Source organism: Mucor mucedo (assembly GCF_025094135.1).
Source record: "Mucor mucedo strain NRRL 3635 chromosome Unknown EV154scaffold_8, whole genome shotgun sequence".
In the NCBI taxonomy this organism is placed as follows: domain Eukaryota; kingdom Fungi; phylum Mucoromycota; class Mucoromycetes; order Mucorales; family Mucoraceae; genus Mucor; species Mucor mucedo.
In genome coordinates this window covers 431,315-448,486 of record NW_026252292.1, presented here as the reverse complement: position 1 = coordinate 448,486, position 17,172 = coordinate 431,315, and the positions used below count along the sequence as shown (strand labels likewise).

General features: G+C 38.5%; 2 protein-coding genes across 2 annotated transcripts; one reads left to right on the top strand and one right to left on the bottom strand.

Annotated features, from left to right (window-relative positions):
- Window positions 1-2,294: 2,294 nt before the first annotated feature.
- On the top strand, window positions 2,295-13,855 carry EV154DRAFT_559020 (uncharacterized protein; the record flags this gene model as incomplete). Its single annotated transcript, XM_051605522.1, has 10 exons — window positions 2,295-2,336; window positions 2,405-2,701; window positions 2,763-3,369; window positions 3,449-3,555; window positions 3,621-9,085; window positions 9,153-9,489; window positions 9,548-9,791; window positions 9,855-11,066; window positions 11,129-13,691; window positions 13,753-13,855. 10 exons carry the CDS (start codon window positions 2,295-2,297, stop codon window positions 13,853-13,855), a joined length of 10,977 nt encoding a protein of 3,658 aa, XP_051462377.1.
- Window positions 13,856-14,075: 220 nt separating this feature from the next.
- EV154DRAFT_494336 (uncharacterized protein) lies at window positions 14,076-15,001 on the bottom strand. The gene is made up of 3 exons (XM_051599893.1): window positions 14,513-15,001; window positions 14,411-14,445; window positions 14,076-14,344 (listed from the first exon to the last, which is right to left on the bottom strand). Exons 1-3 carry the CDS (start codon window positions 14,883-14,885, stop codon window positions 14,240-14,242), a joined length of 513 nt encoding a protein of 170 aa, XP_051462376.1. The 5' UTR covers window positions 14,886-15,001; the 3' UTR covers window positions 14,076-14,239.
- Between the last annotated feature and the right edge of the window lie 2,171 nt (window positions 15,002-17,172).

The following is a 17,172-nucleotide window of genomic DNA, read 5'->3' as shown; positions in this document are numbered from 1 at the left end:
AAACATGCAAATCGCTTAGTCTCTTGATACATTCATTTTTAAGATAGTACAATAGAAAAACAGATGGAAAGAAAATTCTGTTAAACTGGAAACAGATGAAATACAGATGTATCTTTTACAATGTCTTTCATACCTATGACGTTTGACGTTGTCATTTAGTGTTCGAAACTCTTGCGCGAGTGACGAACTAACTTTGGTTCAATCCGCAATAGGAATGGTGGTGGTTGTGTCAGTACAAAGAAAGAGACTGAAACAACCAATCAGTCAATATTGTTTCGTTTGATGAAGTTGTTGTTGTTGTCGATAACATCGTGTTCAAATTTTTTTTTTTTCAAACATTGAACTCGGCCAAGTTTTTGTAAGCCCGGTTCGGTTGCACAGAGTTCGTCGGAGTTGAGGGTACACAAACTGCACGTCAATGTGGCGTCCAAACACAAGAGTTTGTACGTCATGACACTCTTCCTTTCCTTTGTATTCGTTTGGACCGTACCGATTCTGTTCGAAATCAGAACACCGGCAGCTTGTCAACATGTTCAATTTTTTTAACATCAACGTTTTCAACATCAATTACATCGTTAGGATTTCTACTAAAAGCCAGAAAAAACAACGCAGAATGTGACAATGTCCTTTTCGAGACATTCTACGTGTTTTTAAGAGTCACATCATATGTATATACATACTCTTATTATATGAATTACAGCAATCGCAGCCAAAACTTGAGAACCCGAATCTGGGAGGTCGCCATCGTATAGCAAAGACTAGCCGTAGCCGAGATATCGCAAAAATTGCAATGTATCTTTTCCGTTCCGAAAAAAAAGAGAGGTAATAATCTAGCGTTTCTTGAATAAACAAAAGCTGTCATTAACTGACATTTTTACAATACTGCTTACTCTTATGCCTAAAGAAAAAAGTATGTTAAAAGAAAGGAAAAGGGGAAGAGAAGAGAGAAGTGTGCGAACAAGTTATTTATTGAATGATAAACAAGAGATGGCTTATGTCAGGATTATAATGTTTGGGTATTTACTTAAAATAAGAAACTTTTACAAGAAACCCCCAGACTTACATTTAAGCAATAATGAATTAGTTAATTGTCTATCAGCGTTTTAGTAGTAGCATGTACTGATAGTTAAGCACATATTTATGAAAAAGTTAAGAATATGGCATGCCAATGGAAGTCCTACACTAATGTATCTAGAAAAGACGTAGGTGTGGCTATGATCTCGTTCGATTCTCTTCGTGTCATATAATGATGCTGGAAACCACACGTCCCAATGTTCTTTATACTTGAAAGTTACTTCTTCCGGTTACGCCCTTGTTCCTAAGGATGATAAGATATCCCAAATCGTAATTCGATACCTTACGAGCTCATCATTAGGACCTTAATTTCTTCAGTATCGGATTGTTACTGGGAGGAATGGGTGGACAGCGCAGGTGAGAGACATGACTGAAGGCTCAAGTAGGTTTAACAGCCAGTAAGAAACACCAGAAGTCATCGACCAGTAATATTAACCAATCCACTTAATCATCAAAGTGCTTCAAGAACTATATAAAAATTATTCAGTTTTGGAAACAAATAAAATGCAAGTACTCCTACATCCTAATTCCTACGTTTATTATTACTTTCCATGTTAGTTAAAGTGTATATTACAGTCAAGAAGGTGCATAGATAGTTCGATTTATTAAGCCGATAGGTAATTAGAATTCCGTTACAACACAAGTTTAAAAATGTATATTGGTGGGGGCGGCGGCGAAGGGAAAAGGGGGGGAAGGATCAGCTGTTTTACAAAGCGGCTGCATATTACAGACCCCAGAGTATATCACCCTGATTGATGAAGATCCCGGCTATTACTTTATTAGTGTGCATGATGAAATAAATGTGTTAACAAGTTCATGACGTGGAGGGACCCGTCCTTTTGAAGTTCCGCGCTTTATCTGCACACACACAGTGCCGCAGCGCAGCAAGCTAAAAAACGACCTATTTTTTTCTTTTAGTTTATCGCTCTTTTTTTTTCACTCTGCATTCTTATTAAAAAAAAGAAGAGAAAGTAGCTGTTCAGAACATAAATTAATAACAGCACATAAAGAAAGAGACCGTATATATATATATATCTATTTTCTTGTTATCAAAAAGAGAGAGAGACTATAGTCGTCAAAAGACACCAATTTTTTTTACATACAAAAAAAGTCATCGAGTAAGTTGATAGAGTTTAAGCTTTCTTTTTAAAAAAGTGTATTAACAACAATTTAGAACTTTTTTTTTTTTACTCTTCTTCATTACATTCTAACTGCGATCTATGAAGATCAAGAAGACACCTTCCAAAAAACTTGCTCCATTGGTAAGAAAAAAAAAGAAAAAAAGAGAGAAAGGGAGAGGTAACTGAAGCCATTACGTACATTTTATTAGCCACGTCAGCTGAGTGATTTGATCAAGCGGCTCGAGACAGATGCACAGGATCAGATTCCACACATTGTTCGAGAATTAACTAATTGGTCCTTTGCAAGAGGCGATTTATTTCATTGGGTTACAGTGTTAGACCGATTTGATGCTATTTTACTCTCTATTTGCAATGAGTATAATCTGAAAGAGATTCAAGCAAAGCCTTTTGACAGAGACACCAAGAACCTTATTTTATCCATTATTGATCTCTCACGCACTTTGTTTGAAAACTGTACAAACCGAAACATTTACAACTCTTACGAGGTAACTTAATTGTTTTACAACATGAAAGACAAAAAAATCTTAACCTCTTTTTTCTATGTAGCATTTATCAATGCTGTTAAATACGTTTGATATTGATGTATTGCGACAAGTACTTCACTTCATGATTCGACCTGCACAAAGAATCAATAACCCAAGAGCTATTCGTTCATCCTTTGTCGTTCCACAGGATAAGATTGTTGAATTGGCTCGAGGCTGGAATAATGTGCCCGTTGACTTGCTCGCCATTGCACAAGATTTAGAGGTTACACCTAAAATGATGACTTTGAATATTCAGTTCTATCGTACCTCATCCACTACAACAACAACAACAACAACAACAACAAAAACGACAACAGCAATAGCAACAGCAGCAGAAGCAGCAGAAGCAGAAACAGAAACAGCGGCGAACACAATTACCACGCCCCCATCTACCGAGGTTTCCACTACATCAACAACAGAAGGTCATCAAGTAGTTACTTATGTAGTTACAGAGGAGGACCTCCAGAAAGATGATATAGATATATTCCTCAAATTGGTAAAAGAACATCATATTCCCAAGGAATATCAATTCGAATTGGCCAACAGGATTCGTATAGCAAAGCATATGAGTCAACCCGATGTGAGAAGAAAGTTACTTGGTATTCGTATCTTGGCTATTTGTATCATGTGTAAGTAGACCCCCTCTCTCTCTTTTATGTGTCTCTGGCCCGAGTAAATGCTAATATATATATTGTTTTGTAATCATAGCTCACGCTGTATCTGAAACTACAGCTCAAAATAAGGTCTTTATCTATGAGCCTTATTTGATTTCGCAATTAGCAGATCTTATTTCACCTGAGAAGCAAGTAGACTATGTAAGTAATTTTATTTTAAAGGGGGAAGGATGTTAATAAGTAAAATTGACGCCAATAAAAAATAGGATATTCAAACATTTGTATTGTATGCGTTGGATGCTATTACAAGACATCGGAATAAGCTTTCCGAAGTATTGACAGCAGTGAATGCATCGGCAAATCATGGTACAATGATGCAAATATTGCGAAAGACGAATTCGAATGATGCGTACCCACAATCATTTTTGGATGCCTTATTCACGTTTGTTTCTTACCTGTTACAAACCCAACCAGGTGGACAGATGTTGATGTCTGCTGGTGTGATTCCAACCCTTGTACAGATTGTCGGAAACCATCATTACACACAACTTAAGAATATTGCCAAAGTAGTTGGTTTAATTGATACCATTGTAAATTCATTTGCCACCTCCTTTTCTGCCTTTTGTAATGCCAGTGGGCTAGACACATTATTAAACCGTATCAAGATGGAAGTAGAGACATGCTCAAAGCAATCTGAAAATGAAGAAGATTCACTTCTCCCCCATGATCGACTTTCAACCATCAAGGCCATGTTGAAATTTTTATTACGCATGATGGATTCTTCCGGAACAGCGGATGGTCTTCGAAACCTGATTGATTCTTCTTTACCTCAATCTCTCAAAATCATCATGGAAAGTCCCAAATTATTCGGAAATAGTATCTTTGCATTGGCCATCAATGTCAGTACCACTTTTATCCATAATGAACCTACCTCACTTCCCATCCTACAAGAAGCTAAACTACCTCAAAGTTTCTTACATACCATCTCGATCTATGAAAATCCCAATAATGAAGTTCTGATGGCCGCTGTAAATGCCTTTGGCGCCATGTGTTTAAACGCTCAAGGTCTTGATATGTTCAATACCGAAAAACCTTTACCTCATTTCTTTGATCTCATGACCTCGCATGATTTCTTGAGAAATCCTATGGATGTCGATAGTGCCACTGGGCTAGGATCTACCATGGATGAATTAATTCGTCACCATCCTTCCTTAAAAACCGCCGTTTTTCAATGCGTTACTGCCATGATCAAAAAAGTATTGGAAATGGGTTCCGATCCCAACGGTGTAGGTAAATCAAGCAACGATAGTCATTTATTGCAAGTGCGTTCTTCTGAAGACACGGATACCGAACAGACTATGGAGGCTACCAGTAGTACATCTCCCGTGGCTGCTGTGGATACTACTACTGCTACTACTGCTACTACTACAACGGCAGCGGCGGATGAAGAAGAAAAGCCTGAAAAGGTGGAGTGTTTACTTGTTTCGTTTATTGATTTAGTATCAAGATTCCTTGAAGGACTATTCCAAAACCAGTCCAACATCAAGGAATTTGTTGAAGAAGGATGTCCCGAAATGTTACTAAATTATTACTCGCTTCCATTGTTACCAGCCAATTTCTCTGTGACGATTGCATCCGATTCACTTTCATACCTGTTTCGAATGATTAGTGAAGTCAGCCCTTTACCGACCGTGATGGCCATTGCGACCAAAGTGAAAGAATCGATTCGATTTATCACAAACGAAGAGGAAAAAAGGGATTACTCAAAAAGCATGTTGATTGAATTTGTGGATGTACATGAAAATGAAAAGGACAAGATTCAGAGAGGTAATCAAATGCGACGTCAATTGATTGAATTACATGGCTATGTGGGACTTTTGTCCAACATTTGCTGTTCGTCTGTCCTGAGTCATGGTAAGAATGGTGCTTCATTGGTGACTGAGTTCTTGTCAGAATCGGACAAGAACGATAATATCATTCAATTATTGGGTCATTTACATCGTGTCATGGTCTGGGAGAATTTGTTATTGAAGGAAGCATTACCTCCTTCCTGGTATGCTTGTAAATCTACCTCCATCGTATCTTCTTCTTCCTTAAAAAAGAACCCTACCAGTATCACAGAACATCCCTTAGGTATCTACAGTGCTACTTCGCCCGAAGTCAATCCTACTGAAGCATCTTCGAGCCAACCTTCGGAAAAAATCCCGCCTGCTAAAGATCCTCGTATGGTCAATATCAAGCATTTCAAATTACTCTTGACAGAAGTACCTCAGTTATTGATGCCCATCTTTCAAGGCTTGATCAAGGTCTCCGTTAGCCGTCGCACGGGTAGTGCACTTCAAAAACCGCAAACGATGAAACTGGCTGAATATATGGCTGATTTATTAAAGGAGAATATCACCTGGTCTCCCATTCTCGAGTCAAATGCCGCTTGTAAATATGATTATTTAACCTCTGTCTATACCATGACTTCGCTCTTATTACGAGACGAACGTACACAAGCCTCGCTTCAAACTCCACTGGCCATTGCTTTTGAACGTCAAGGTGGTGTTGATTTATTGTTATCCGACTTGAAAGCCATGTGGGATGTGGCATCCGGATTGTACGGGGAAGAAAAAGAAAAGGAAGAGAAGAAAGAAACGGAACTGTTGAATCGTATTAATAACAGTATCGAAAGTCTTTTGAACGTTCTGCTTCATATCAGTAATCCTAAAGCATTACGAGATTCATCTTATACAGCCACATTGACCCAAAAGGATAAAAAGGCCGCCGATTATTTTGATCCATATGAATGGATTGTTGCATTAGAACTCAAGCTGGTTCCTTTAAAAGAATACTTGTGTTGTTCTCAACTGCACTTATTTTCAAAAGCCGTGAATCAAGCATTAATCAAGATCTTTCAACAAATGATGAAGGGAGAAGGAGAATTCTTGACACCTTCCCTGGGTCGATCTGGTGCGGCCAATGGTACTGGAGGGGGGGATCCATTCGGTAATTTTACAGCACCTCTAATGACCTCACCATTTACTTTACTTCGACCCCCTGTGGTGGCTGCAGAACGCAATATTCAAACTTTGGTGGATATGGGTTTTGAAAGAACTTCGGCAGAACAAGCTTTGGTTCGATGTAATAATCAAGTATCGCGAGCTGTGGATTATTTATTCAGTCATCCTAGTCCGATGTTCAATACGCCTGCTACAACCACACCTGTGGCACCGTCTCCTACACCCGTGTCGAATGAAAATACAACGCCAACGGAAGGGGAGAATGCTCATCGTCGTGACGATGATGAGGAAGAAAGACAGGGTGAAGGAAATGAGGAGGAACATAGTCATGATGAAGAAGAGGATGATGATGACGATGATGATGAGGAGGAGGATGATAATGATTCGAATAGTAATATGGATGAAGTGATTGGAAATTTTGTGGAATCTCTCAATAATGAATATAATATGGCTATGTCGTCTGCTACAGGATTAAACCATTTATCCAATGCATCTGCTCTATTGGATTTCAACCATGGAGAAAATAGCAATGGTGGGCCGAGCACGACGAGTAATTCTGATAATGTGAAAGAACTAAAGAAGGTGCGTAGTGAATTATGTGAATCCTTGCCCACGTCACTTTTGAAGTTAGCCGAACAACGTGACGATCTTGTGTTTGATGTACGTGATTTACTTGTGATCTTGGGTAAATTTTGTGAAGATGAAGAGAGTACGGCAAAGAAGACAATGACAACCAAGGCATCTGTCAAGATCATAACATTATTGGTGGATCAAATTGGAGATATTCGTCATGATGCAAGTAAATCTGTATTGCTCAGTAGTAAGCTTCGATTATTAGCTTTGTTACTTCGAGAGCAACCCATGCAAACAGCAATGCAACAATTGTCCGACCGATTTGCGTTCCTGTTTGACATGTTAAATTTTGAAAACCTAGGTGAAGAGGATTCATTACCCGCTTGGTCCGCTACCATCTTTTTGGTTTTGGAGGCGTTTATTGCACAAGCCGATGAACCCAAGAAAGTCAAGCTAACGACTTCTAACCGTCGTGGATCGATTGCTGACTCATCCTCGGAAAAAGATGAAGACGAAGAGGAGGAGGAAAGGAACGAAGCAAATGATGGAAATCACCGTATGGAAGATGTCGATGAACCATCCAATGGTATGAAGGTGACCGGCATCACAACAGAGCAAAGAGCGAAACTATTACAATGCTGTGTTTCGCTATTAAGAAAATCGAAATTATCTCGAGACGATATCTATGCCATCTTGCGTATGATTGTTCGGTTAACCAAGAATTATGAATCTGCACTTCATTTTGTCGGTATTGGTGGAGTACCTTTGCTTTTTTCAAAACCCAGATCAAGTTTGGAAGGATTGCAAGGACAGCAAGCCTTTATTATTTTAATTTTGCGACATATTGTTGAAAGCAAAGTGATTTTACAAAGTACGATGAAGGATATTATTACCAATTGGTTTACCAACCCTCGACCTCGTAATATGGATATTGGTTCCTTTGTGCGTAGTAATGCTCATGTGGCACTTCGTGAGCCTGCTGTCTTTGTAGAGGTGGCAACGGATATGTGTCGTTTAGCGCGGTACGATGAATTTGAAATCAATCGTCAAGTGAAATTAAGAAAGCAAGAAGATGAAAAAGAAACGAAAGCTGAAGAGGAATCCGTGAAACAAAAGACATCATCATCTGAAGTGGTTGTATATTACTTGTTGAATGAGATCATGACAGTACGATCGGAAACCATTGCGAGTGCTGTCAAGAGGACCGAATTCACAGAGGAACAAAAGAAGGAAGAAAACATCAAATTTGTATATACAGGATTTTTACTTCAATGTCTTGTGGAACTCATTTCCTCTTATGCATCATGCAAGTATGATATCTTTAACTTTTGTAAAAAAGAAAATGGACATCGCACAACGACAGCAGACGGCAAACATCGTTCGTTTGTGTCTATGCTGATCAATGATTTATTACCTTATAATCATATCAATCCATCTTCTGAAGAATCTCGTAAACAGCAAGGTCTCTCAACCTGGACTGCTTCTACATTGGTAGCTATGTCGTATGATGCTTCCTCAAGTACAGATATGACAGCGCAGCAGAAGAATGAATTGATTCAGGTTCGAAAGTATGTGCTAGAATCTATTGTTCGATCTTTAAAGGAAGCCATTGCGTCTAATGAGACAGCCTCTGTTAAATACTCGAAGTATCTCGCCTTGGCTGATCTTTGTCATCGTATCCTGAATGCTCGACCCAATGTAGGATCATCCATTCCTCGATCCTTTGGTCACAATCATAACACCCAAGCGACGGCCGGAGCTACAAAGGAAGATGTTGCACTGAGCAATAGTAAGATTATGTTGGATAAGGACTTTGTCGCTGTCTTGACAACGGCTATTAGTGATATCGATATTAATTATCCTCATTCGAAGACGATTTTAAATGCCATGTTGCGACCTTTGGAACAATTGACCAAGTTGGCTATCAAAACAGACGATGCTGCTGATACGGATAAGGAAGATCAGGATAAGATGGATACGACGGAAGAAGGTTTACATGTACCTAGCACGCCTGCTGATGAAAATAATGAAGCTCCGGATTATAGAAATTCTGCTCTTGGTATGTTTGATGCCGGTAGTGTCATTGATGAAGAAGAATATAATAGTGGTGAATATAGCGATATGTTTGGATCATCTGCCGATGAAGAAGAAGAGTAAGTTTCTCTTTTTTTTTTATATTATTTTATTGTATGAAACTAAACTGTTCTATTTTACTTGCAGTTTCGATGAAGATAGTGGAAGTGATCTTTCAGATATGAGTGAAGGTGATGACGAAGATGGAGAAGTGGAAGAAGAAATGGAAGCCATGTTGCATGGTCGCGGTTATGATTCTGATGAGATGGATGAAGATGATGATAATCCAGATGATATCGATGCTGAAGCACAACTTCTTGATGATGATGATGAAGATGACGAGGATGAGAATGGCCGAGAAATGTGGCAATTGGATGATATTGAAGAGACACCGGGCATTGTACATGCTGAAAATGTGATTGACACTGGCAATGATCGCGATGGACCAAACCATATCCGACATTCATCCGATCCTTATGAAGAGGTAATAAAAAATAGAAAAAAATCACGAAAAAGTTGGGGTACTGATGCGATGTAAATAGGAGGATGAAATGGATGCCTTGTCTGATTTCGATGATACTTCGGATAACATTGATAACGAATCTGAAACTGATATCACAGATGGTATGTTACTTGATGCTGAAGATCTTGACACTCCATTCTTACCTACTGACTTGCATGATGATTTGGTAATGGAAGGTGATGAATTCGAACGACCTCGCTCCATCATTCCTGCTGGTTTCAGACGACGTTTCCCTAACGGAAGACGTTCGTTGCTCGAAGGAGGTAATTTTATTTCTTTCCAAAATGATTTAGCTTTTGATCACTAACGAAAAAAAAATCAATTAGTGGGTAGATCATTCCGAAACCAGGCGAATGCTCAAGGTCAAGAAGATATTATCACCCATCCCTTGTTGTCTAATAGTGTTGGTACTCAACCAGCCGGTGGTAATGCAGCCCGTAGTATGATGGACGAAGCATTTTCTCGTAGAGCTCATGGATCTGGACTCAGTAACTGGCAAGATTTTGAGGATATCATTGGTGGTAGCGCTGTTCGTATGCTTGAAGATCTTTTGACTCAAGCTCCCTCCACTAATCAAGCTGGGCCCTTGCGTGTGGATGTACAAGCCGGTCCCGGTGGCGTATTACGAACATTTGAATTTGATCGTGTACCTCATTTAGGCGGCGGTGTTGGCCATGGTCATCATACTTCTGCTACATCCGGTACTGCTGGTGCTGATGAGCAAGTACAAGAAAGCTTAGCGATTTTACATGATTTCCAACCCATGTCTTCTGGAGAGCGATGGAATCAAGAAGCTCGTATGATGTATGGCGCTAATCTTACTGAAAAGGCGTTGAAGATTGTGAACGAACTTTTGAATATATTGATCCCTATTGCTATCGAGGATGATAAGAAAGCTCGTGTCGAAGAAGAAAAGAAGCGACAAGAACAACGACGTAAGGACGAAGAGGATCGTCGTAAAGCCGAGGAAGAAAGATGGCGTGTTGATAAGGAAAAGCGCAAGGCTGCTCAAGAAGCTGCCCAAGAAGCTGCAGCTAACACTCCCATCCCTACACCTCAACAACAAGATCCTGTGAACGCACCTTCAACGGCCGAAAGTTCAAGCAATGAGGCGAATGCTACGACTACTGAGGAGGCTAACGTAAATGCTCCTGCTGTAGCGGAAACAACGGATGCATCGGAGACCCCTGCCACAGATGGTGAACGTACCACAGTGACCATTCATGGTTTGCCTGTAGATATCTCGGGAACAGGTATTGATGTTGAATTTTTAGAAGCCCTTCCTGACGATTTACGAGAAGAAGTCTTAAATCAACATTTGCGAAACCGCCCGGCTCCTGTACAACCTGCTGAAGATAATTCGATTAGTCCTGAATTCTTGGACGCTTTACCTCCAGATATTCGTGAAGAGGTCTTGCATCAAGAAGCTATTGAACGTGAAAGACGTGATCGTCAAAATCGTCAAGCACCTTCTACTTTACCTGCTGTTACTGCCACACCTATCAATACAACCATCAGACCTGATGTTATGCCAACACGTAATATATTAAATATGACAAAAAAAAATAACAATAATCCTAATGTCATTTTTATTAAACAGTTAGTAGCATGCTTGCGTCTCGTAGAAGACCTGCTCCTGCAGAAGATGATAGCAAAGCCTCTGGCTCTGCCAAAAAGAAGGCTAAGCCTCGTCGTCGTGATGGTGCAGCACAACTTGTTGAAAAATCGCAACTTGGTACCTTGGTTAGATTATTATTTGTTCCTCAAACTATTTCGAAATCCCTCTTGAACAGATTGCTATTGAACTTGTGTGAAAATAGCAAAACACGTGGTGACCTCTTGTCATATCTTGTGTGTGTACTTTATGATGGCAATAATGATTTGGTCTCGGTCGATAACAGTTTCGCGTTACTCTCTTCTGGTAAGGGTGGTAAGGCTTCTCAGGCCAAGGCTAGCAAGAACTCTGCCTCTACGGGCGCCTCCGATAACGTGCCAAATTTTATCACGCAACGTTGTTTAGAAGCTTTGACATATATCGTCTCTTGTAATGAGCAATCCATGACCTATTTCTTGACTGAAAGTGAATCCTTAGTTGGCTTGAAGCGAATCTCATCGAGTAAAAAGGGTAAGAGCAAGGAGAAGGTACCCAATAATTGGAACAAGTACCCTATTTTGGTCTTAATGAGTCTTTTGGATCGCCCTGTTTTTATCAACAATATTACTTTGATGGAACAACTTATGGATTTACTATCTACCATGTGCCGTCCTTTCCCCATTTTGGTTAAGAAGTATCAAGAAAAGGTTGAAAACAAGCAAAATGATCCCAGTCTTTCTGAGAGACCTATGCCTAAACCCCCAACCATTCCTGACTACTATCTCAAGTTGGTTGTACATGTGCTTACCAATGGTGAATGCTCTAGTAAAACTTTCCAATATACCTTGAACGCCATCTCCCATTTATCAGCATTAGAAGGTGCTCAACAAACCATTGTTAATGAACTCGTTGAAGATGCCAAACAATCTGGTACCCAAATTTTGAAAGATCTCGAGAGCCTGTTAGAAGTATTGGATACAACCAAGGCAGGCACTGAAATCAACAGCACTATTCTCGCTCCTTTTGCTGCTGCCACTTCATTCCAAGCTAAGCTTTTACGTGTTTTGAAAACTTTGGATTACATGTTCTCTCGAAAGAGTTCAGCCAGTGAATCAGGTGCTGATAAAACATCAGCTGAATTGACGCAAAAGAATAATGAAAAACGTCTTCTTCAAATCTATGATGATTTGAACTTTTTACCTCTCTGGGATACACTTGGTAAGTGTTTGTCTGTCATTCGTGAAAAGGAAGAATTGATCAATGTGGCTACTGTTCTTTTGCCCTTGATTGAATCATTCATGGTGGTCTCGAAATGTACAGCTGAAAAGGGTCAAAGCAATTATGACAAGGTTGCAACACCTGCCATTGATCAGCACTTAACATTGTCTACTGCCTCTCCCGAAACATTTTTCTTTGTGTTTACCGAAAAACATAAAAAAGTCTTGAATATCATGGTTCGTAATAATCCAACTCTCATGAGTGGATCATTTGCCTTACTGGTTCGTAATCCCAAGATGCTCGAATTCGATAACAAGCGTAATTACTTTGTTCAGCAACTTCACAAGCGTGTCACGCCCCGTGAAAACTATGCCATGCTACAACTCAATGTTCGTCGCCAATATGTATTTGAAGATTCCTACCATCAACTTCAAGGTCGTACCGGTGAAGAAATCAAGAATGGTAAACTTGCTGTTCGATTCTATGACGAAGAAGGTGTTGATGCTGGAGGTGTTACACGTGAATGGTTCTCTGTATTGGCTAGACAAATGTTCGATCCCAACTATGCCTTATTTATTACATCCGCTGCTGACAAGTTGACTTACCAACCCAATCGAGATTCGGCTGTAAACCCTGATCATTTAAGCTTTTTCAAGTTTGTTGGTCGTGTTATTGGTAAAGCCATTTATGATGGCCGTCTCTTGGATGCTTACTTTACCCGTTCATTCTATAAACATATCTTGGGACGTACTGTTGATTATCGTGATGTGGAAGCTTTAGATCCTGAATACTACAAGAGTTTGGTGTGGATGTTGGAGAATGATATCACTGATATTATCGATTTAACATTCAGTATGGAAACTGACTTTTTTGGTACGAAAGAAACTGTGGATTTGAAGCCTGATGGTCGAAATATTCCTGTGACCGAAGCCAATAAACATGAATATGTTGCATTAGTAACCGAACAAAAGTTAACTACAGCTATCAAGGACCAAATTAATGCCTTTGTTCAAGGTTTCCACGATGTCATTCCTGCACCATTGATTCAAATTTTTAACGAACAAGAACTCGAGCTTTTGATTTCAGGTTTACCGGATATCGATATTGATGACTGGAAAAACAACACAGAATATCAAGGCTACACAGCCTCATCGCCTCCTATCCAATGGTTCTGGCGTGCCGTTCGAAGTTTCGATCAAGAAGAACGTGCTAAGCTCTTACAATTTGCAACGGGTACCTCAAAGGTGCCTTTAGAAGGCTTTAGCCAACTTCAAGGCTCAAGTGGAGTCCAAAAATTCCAAATTCATAAGGATTTCGGTGGTGAAAACCGTCTTCCATCTGCACATACATGGTAACATATTTCTTTTATCGATTACTACATTATAATGCATACTAACTCTTTAAAAAAATAGTTTCAACCAAGTAGATCTCCCACAGTATGATTCTTACGAGAATTTACGTACTAATCTTTTCAAAGCAATCAGTGAATGTTCAACTGGTTTCGCTTTTGTATAAAAAACACAAAAACCAAAAAAAAAAAAAAAATCGAGTTTTCTCTTTTATTATTACTTCTTTTTTTGCTATTTAGATCAACATCTTTTTGCCATGTTAATAAAATCTTCTGTTTTAAATATTTACTTGGTGTTGCATCTTTGAAGCCTAAACTTCGCTGAGTTTTTTTATTTTATTATTTCATTCATTGCAGATAAAAATACAGTTCCTCGTTAGTTCATAAAACTACCAGTAGGTTCTTGTTTTATTTTTTTGCTTAGTAACTCTTAAATGCCAAAAAAATATGTTAAGTTTTCGTCCAACATATTGTAAATCCAAGAATCACATATGTTTTTTCATTAATTTGGTTTATTTATTATAATACAAGTTTAGTTACAGAAGAAAGGTTTAAGCATCACGTTGCTTGATGAAGTTTTGAATGTGATTACTCAATTTGAATTGATTTAAGGTATCAGTGGAGAGATATTGGGCACCTTGGACGGTTTCAATACACTAATAATTTTTTTTTTTTTACATCAATACCATGCCCTTTTTGTTTTCACTGTTGTTGACTCTTACCTTTGATGAACCGCACCAGCATGAGAAAGGTTGAGCTATTAAAAATAAAAGTGCGTTGTCGTTAGCTACTAGACTGTATTAATTACGTAATACAAATATTACCCATATCCCACTCGGTAGAAGGATAGAAGAAAGTCAACTCATCACCAGCAGCAATATCTCTAGTTGCAGTGACAACCATACGATCGACATCCATAAGAGTAGAGGGATCACAAGAGTGGTTCATGAAAACAAGATCACTGTTGAGTTCAATATGTTTTGTCTCTGAGATTTGAACAGTGGAATAACGCTTGGCATTGGGTGTCAAACCTTCTAAAGGTGCAATAACAGAACCCTTGGAGAATGCACGCTCGGCACAAAGCTTGCTTGAGAATGATTCGGGAGAACCTTGGCAAACAACCTTGAAGTCATTGGGATGAGTTGGCTTACCGGCAATAATAATGTCAGAACAGGCTTCAGGAACTGTATTGGGCATATTCGATTATGTAGAAAGTTTAAAAAAAAAGATAATCCGGAAAACGATGGAAATAAAAGGAATATTTATATTCGATTTGTTCGATTTTTAATTGGCTATCCGATGTAATCGAAGTCGGGGCAGTGTCTCAATTACGTTATGTTTGCACTTCAAATGAATAACGCACAACCCCGCATTGCTCTTCCGTTTATTGTATGAAATTTTTTATTTATTACTAGCTCCGATTCTCCATGTCATCTTAATTGTAGGTGACATTTTTGACATTTATGGGAATTAAAGGACTATATAAGTAGCCACGATTTTACTTGAGTGGTGCACAGATACAACGTTTTGTATGTAATACGATAGCTACTTCGAGAAAAATTGAAATTTTGGGGGGAATACGAGAATTTTAGCAAATAATTCTCACAATTCCTCTTTTACCATTATAAATCATCATAGCACCAGTCCGTAAATTGCACACAAAGTCGTTTTAAAATAGTGCTAACAAACAAATTGGCTATAATTGTGCTCCCAAAAACAATAATGTGTGAACGGGTTCCCCATTTTTATGTCTCCTCACTTTTTAAAAGAACATATTCGTGCGATAAAACAAATAGAAAATATCATCCAAGATAATTAGAAACATCGGTATCTTATGACTTGTCTTTTAGAAAAAGCAAAAGCATTGTGCCGCTTAAAACATTTACCAAGAAAGTGTTAATTTACCAAGTTATCCACGTCAATGTGCTGGTTACACGGTCTGGATTTTATTCGTGATTTTACTGGACTTCGTATCATACTCTAACACTCTATAGTTATAAAAAGACGTAAGCGCTCATCTGTATATAGTACTCGCAATATCTTTTATCGGATCTGGTTTATTTCAAATGGATACATGTGCACTTGTATATCATGTAAAGACGAAAAAATGTTCCTGAGTGCATTATTTACTCAGTTTGGAATTCTCTCACGCTCGTTTTAAACTCCATGCCAACGAATGTCATTCAGAACGTTGTAAAATGAAGCATTTTCTCCATTTTATTTTCATAGACTTCAAATAAATATTTTTGAAAGATGAGTATCAACCCCGTTGATTTGAATATATTTCCCAACAAACCATTGATATAGTCTTATTTGACGTAGCAGCCGAAACCCGAATATCCAGATAGTTTTCTCAATCCCGCATTTGCTTAATATACTTTATTTTGTGAGCTTACGTCCCAAGGATACGCCACACAACTATTGTTCTGATATTTTGGGTAACTCTATTTAAGTTTTTGAAGAAATTGAGAGTTTTGTATGTACACTGTAATGAAAATGCTCTAATTCTGGACTTCAAACCGATATTACCGGCATGTCAAAATTGCAGAATTCTGGTAGGGTTAGCTTTGCCGCTAAATCGACGGATCCGTCTAATTATACGTAATGGCCTCGAACCCGATAGAAAAGATGAGTCTTTCTTTGAGTAAACTGAGGCAGAATAATGACAACTTATTAAAATTAACTTTAAAGCATAGTTGTGTAGCTAACAGTAGCATAAATATATGCTAAGGATGAAAAAAAAAAACTTACGCCATTTTCTTTATTATGGCGTCACTGTATTTTCATTTCCGCTGGATTGGCATTGGCCCTTGTTCTCGCATTAGTTATCACTCAGAATTGACCTTTGTCTTTATGAATGTGTTGGGCTTACTCATGCTGGAAAAAATTTAAAGCGCATTAATTGTATACGCAATTGTTTCCAGAAGTCATTTTGGGCAGACTAAATTTTATTTCAGGCGTCAAAAGTACCCAGTTATAAGTGGGAGACGATATGTTTACTTAGTTCTCAAGTAGTCAAGTCACACCACGGCAGCGTTCATCATCGTCTATAAATCAAATACATAAACTTAAAGCATCTTCTCTTGATGGATGGACCACTCTTAAAAATAAGTACCCATTAATTACTAAATCCACTCAATCTTGTTACGCATTTTGTTGAATTGACAGCTTGTGACACTTAAATAGTAGCATTTGCACATAACTCACTTGAATATTTTGGGAACGTTATCATCATTTGATAAGCATTTCTCTCAATAAGATCATAGGTTTGACGATAACCTCAGTTCAGAATTCAGTTCAAAAATTAGCGATCTTGAGCTTATGGAAACAAAGCAACCCACTACCTTTAAAAGAAACTATAACATTATCTCAACTTAAAATTCGAAAGTCACTTATACATGTTATGCAAAATGGTCCCTTTTTGGTATCACATTACTGTAAGTTGTCAGCAAACGTAATAAATGTTAAAAAGACCCATATGTAT